The sequence below is a fragment of the Oncorhynchus gorbuscha genome, linkage group LG09 (genome assembly GCF_021184085.1).
Source record: "Oncorhynchus gorbuscha isolate QuinsamMale2020 ecotype Even-year linkage group LG09, OgorEven_v1.0, whole genome shotgun sequence".
NCBI lineage: Eukaryota > Metazoa > Chordata > Actinopteri > Salmoniformes > Salmonidae > Oncorhynchus > Oncorhynchus gorbuscha.
The window spans coordinates 60,036,863-60,041,880 of record NC_060181.1 but is presented as its reverse complement, the minus strand read 5'-3'; the positions used below and the strand labels follow the sequence as shown (position 1 = coordinate 60,041,880).

Below are 5,018 nucleotides of genomic sequence, written 5' to 3'. Positions count from 1 at the left end.
AGTAGGGCCTCAAGCCTGGAGTACATATGACAGGTACTCCGGGCTTGGTCCGTCATGGCTCTGAGAGTTTTTTCTCGAGTTTGAAAACCATATTTGCCTAAATGAATCTTCCACATTTCATTCATGTGGTTTTCCATGTTACCTGAAGTAGACCATTTTATATTCCTTCAAATGATGAATGTGGTCCTTCTGTAGCTCAGTTGGTAGAGCATGGCGCTTGTAACGCCAGGGTAGTGGGTTCGATCCCCGGGACCACCCATACGTAGAATGTATGCACACATGACTGTAAGTCGCTTTGGATAAAAGCATCTGCTAAATGGCATATATTATGAATGTCGTGTTACTAGTGGATGTCGAAGGTAAAATTCCATGATTCACTATTGTATCATGGGTTTGACCAACTTCTCAGTTACAATTATGGCACAAAACTTGTCCTGTTATTAATATGCATTCTCAGTCTAAGCAGCAGCAATGGGTGAATGGTCCGCACGATGGTAAACCGGTTGATCAAAGGGCAAGTCCTCACACAGGTAACTGTACAGTGTGACCACAACACAAAACATATTGAAACAGCGTGGAAGTTGTAGGATATATATTTTTTTGTTGTTCAGGTAATATGTTATGAAAAATTAAATGAGACTAATTCTGATATGGGACATTTGTATATTTTTTATTCTCACACAGTATTTGGGTCATATCAACAATAGCATATCTTTTCAAGAGCATGCTAAAACACCCCACATGGAGCGAAAACGGACACTTTCATTCAACAAAAGCTATTAAATATTATTTACAAGAAAGTGAAATCTTCCACCGAAGACAGTGATCCAAACACAAGTGGAAACTTGTCTTTCTTGATATGGTTTATAGACACTGAATACTAGCCCATTGGGGTATTAAAGTAAGTTCTCCGGGATCCCATGATAACTTTTGAGACAGATGTCATATATACAACAACAAAAATCATCCTAAACAGACCTGCAATGTTAGAGAAATAGTTTTTCAGTAGGTAAGAAAAAACGAAGTAACCAAAAATAATGGAAATGTCAGTTTGTACTTCAACTAAGTAAAGGACTTATATTGCACTATCTTGATGATGATATCAAATTGACTCTAACGTAGGCTACTACACGTTCCTCATATCTTCCCTTTTCACGTGATGATCAAACGTCTTCTCATGACACTTGTTTTTTTTGTTTTGGTGAGTTTTGACGTGTTTTGCCAAATGGTCACTCCTCATGAACCTCTTGCAACAGTCTGGACAAACAAAGCGCTTCTCCCCAGTATGAGTCCTCAGGTGTCTCTGCAGCTCATCCGACCTGGTGAAACTCTTGCCACAGAAAAGCCAGTTACAAACGAATGGACGCTCTCCCGAGTGCCACCTCAAGTGCGCTTTGAGATGGGAAGTTTTGCCATAAACTTTCCCGCACCCTGGTATGTGACAGATGTGTTGCTTTTTCTTGCCGGGCTCATCGTTTGAGGTGGAGGACTGACAGTTTGGACACCTGCATCTCCGACATCTTCGGGCTGTTGCGAGGGGGGACTTTGTGTGAAGGAGGGCAGCGATTTGAGTCTGATACTGCGCGAAGTCTGTATGCCCCATCACCAAGCCCCTCTGCAGTTGGAAACGGTGGTGGCCAAGGGATTGAGTGGTGATTGAGTGGTGATGACTGACGTGATTTCCCTGTTGGAGACTCCACCACGGAATATCCTCCCCTGGGCTAGGGGACAACTGCCTCTGTTGCTGGTGCACAAGGCCAGAATGTCCCGTAACGAAACCTGGCATGGCAGTTGGCGCTGCGTAAGATACAGCAGGGACGTAGGTGGGTGGGCAAGAGGACTGTAACGACTGCATTGAGCACGGTAACATATTCACTGGAGAAAAGTCATAAGGATATGAAGGGTCCGCTGGAGGGGTGAGAGGGAGCTCGTGGTGGGAAGTAAATGAACTTTGAATGTGGAGCTGGGATTTCGATGATAGTCCAAAAGTAGAATTGCTAGAGAGAGTGCTTTGAGGATTCCCCTCGTTACTCCAAGGATGAAAAATTCGCGACGGCGAGCCTAAAGTAGTGTCATAAGGAACCTGGAGGAAATCCGCCGGACTTGATCCGTGGTGGTGTCCGATCCGGTTACAAGTGGCAGCTAAGAGCGCCAGTGGAGAGTGCTTACAGTTTTCAGGAGAAGAGTTAGGAGTGCGGTCCTGCATATAAATAAAACAAATAATGATTAATTATGTGTTGACTTGGCTCTAAACTAGAGTTGTAACTGTATTGAAAATAAATGGGCACTCCGGCAATTAAAACGACATTGATTTGCCTAATATTAGTTTTAATGCACTCTCACTCCAGCAAAATGACTACAATACAAACATATAGTTGCAACTTAATCATTGAATCCGTTATTATTCGCCACATACAGTAAATCAAACAGCCAAATTTCAGTTATTATACAATACGTTTTTATAGATGAACCAGGTTCAAATTCGCATTATGCGCCACGCGTAATAACTAACAATACGCGCGGACTAAATGTTTAGTTTTAAACTACCGTATACATACAGTAATATTTTGAGAAGGACAAATAACACCACAACGAGAGCCAAAAGTTTTTAACAAACCTGAAGAAAAGCCTGGAGTGTTTCATTCCGCAGTACAGCCACTGCTGCCATGGTAAACGTCCTCTTTCTTTTTGGTTAAAAACAGATCACAATATCAAAACTAATTGAGATAAATGTAAAAGCGTAGAAAAATGTCTTGACGTGGTAAAGTCTTCACTCTCAATACTTCCTCTCCTCGAGATATCCTTGGACTATCTGGAGAGTGAGGGATCACTTCTTAGAATTTGATAAGGACTTTGGTGGGCCGCCAGCCAGTCAGAAATAAGATTTATTACTTTGAAGTTTGCCGCTGCCCAATCATCAAAGAATAGCGGCTCTATGAGAGGGGAAAGCAAATCCTTTGAATCCACAAAGCTCCTATGGTGTGTTTGTTGGTCTGGATAAAAGAGCTGATTATTAGGGGGGATGGGAAGGGAGGAGATAAAGGCGGGACAATTAATGAAGTAATCACTATGTGGGAAATGTATATACACAAATAATTGGATTTTCTTGATCAAAGACCCCCATGCCGCCTGGAGACCCTGGTATTGGATGCTGTAGTCATCTGATCCTCTTTTTGTAATTAAGGATTTGTAGCACAACCCGATGTGACAATGTAACATTGCTATCTCTGGAGATCTCCTGGCGCATAGCTGTTTGATAACTTCAAGAGGAGTAGCTAATGAGAGCAAATCAAGTCTCAACACAAAGTTAATGTCGCTGGGGAAGCATTTACCTTTTTTTCCTAAATATAAATTAATATAAATATAAATTAAATTTTTTATTATAACAAACAATTATGATGTTGATAACATGGAACTAAAATGCTCCTGATAGTTTATTAATCAACACATGTCAACTGGCAGACTACAACATGTCTTGGAAGAAGATTACAGTTTATACCCTGGCCTGCTTACAGACATGTCAATGTCAATATCACTTCACTTCTTTCATTCTTTGATAGTTAACCTCAAAAGCTCATAGTGGTGTCATTTGCGTCCTAGTGTGTAAAGTGACTTTTACGTACTAGTGGCAAAATTGGCTATCGGATAAGTTGAAAGTGATATATACAGTAGCCTGACAACTATATCCCATAGGCTACTTTCAGTAACGAAATGCAACTGTTGTAGCAATTCATTTATGTAACTACCAGAGTATTAACCATAACCTATTTAGATAGCCCTCAATTGATCCAGGTGTCAAACGTGGCAGATGGAGACATCACCCTCTCTATGTGTGTTTTCTAAAAAGTTGTGCCAGTGTTAGAGACCTGGGAAGGAAGGAGGAGTTCCCATCCGCAAGAAAGTGGAAACAATTTTGAAACCCCCTGCCTGCATCTCTGCCTTGCCTTGAGCTTGTTGGTCTTTCATGGCCAAGGACCAACCTGGTCTCACATAATTTCGTATTATTCTGTACGTAAATCTGAGAAACTGTACAAAAAATGCAACATGTAAAGTGTTGGTCCCTTATTTCATGAGCTGAAATTAAAGATACCAGAAATTTCCCAGAGGCACATAAAGCATAGTTCCCTCAAATTCTGTGCACAAATTTGTTTACATCCCCGTTAGTGAGCATTTCTCCTTCGCCAAGATAATGCATCCACCTGACAGGTGTGGCATATCAAGAAGCTGATTAAACAGCATGATCATAACACATGTGCATTGTGCTGGGGACAAGAAAAATGCCACTCTAAAATGTGCAGTTTTGTCACTTAACACAATGCTACAGTTGTCTCAAGTTAGGAGCGAGCGTGCAATTGGCATGCTGACTGCAGGAATGTCCACCGGAGCTGTTGCCAGAGAATTGAATGTTCATTTCTATACCATAAGCCGCCTCCAACGTTGTTTTAGAGAATTTGTCAGTACAACTGGTCTCACAACCGCAGACCACGTGTAACCACGCCAGCTCAGGACCTCCACATTCGGCTTCTTCACCTGCGGGATCATCTGAGACCAGACACCTGGATAGCTGATGAAACTGTGAGTTTGCACAACCAAATAATCTCTGCACAAACTGTCAGAAACGGTCTCAGGGAAGCTCATCTGCATGCTCGCCAGGGTCTTGTCCTGATTGCAGTTTGACATCGCAACCGACTTCAGTAGGAAAATGCTCACCTGTACCAGGCAGATGTCAACATTGTTAACAGAGTGCCCCGTGGTGGCAGTGGGGTTATGCTATGGGCGGGCATAAGCTAAGGACAATGAAGACAATTGCATTGTATCAATGGCAATTTGAATGCACAGAGATACCATGATGAGATCCTGAGGCCCATTGTCGTGCCATTCATCCGCCGTCATCACCTTCTGTTTCAGCATGATAATGCACAGCCCCCTGTCACAAGGATATGTACAAATTCCTGGAAGCTGAAAATGCCCCAGTTCTTCCATGGCCTGTATTCTCACAAGACATGACACCCATTGAG

At 42.2% G+C, this 5,018-nt stretch overlaps 1 protein-coding gene across 1 annotated transcript; it reads right to left on the bottom strand.

Annotated features, from left to right (window-relative positions):
- Positions 1-658: 658 nt before the first annotated feature.
- LOC124042888 (transcription factor Sp5-like) lies at positions 659-2,969 on the bottom strand. Its single transcript, XM_046361021.1, has 2 exons — positions 2,618-2,969; positions 659-2,200 (listed from the first exon to the last, which is right to left on the bottom strand). The coding sequence occupies exons 1-2, from the start codon at positions 2,666-2,668 to the stop codon at positions 1,127-1,129; spliced, it is 1,125 nt and encodes a 374-aa protein (XP_046216977.1). The 5' UTR covers positions 2,669-2,969; the 3' UTR covers positions 659-1,126.
- Between the last annotated feature and the right edge of the window lie 2,049 nt (positions 2,970-5,018).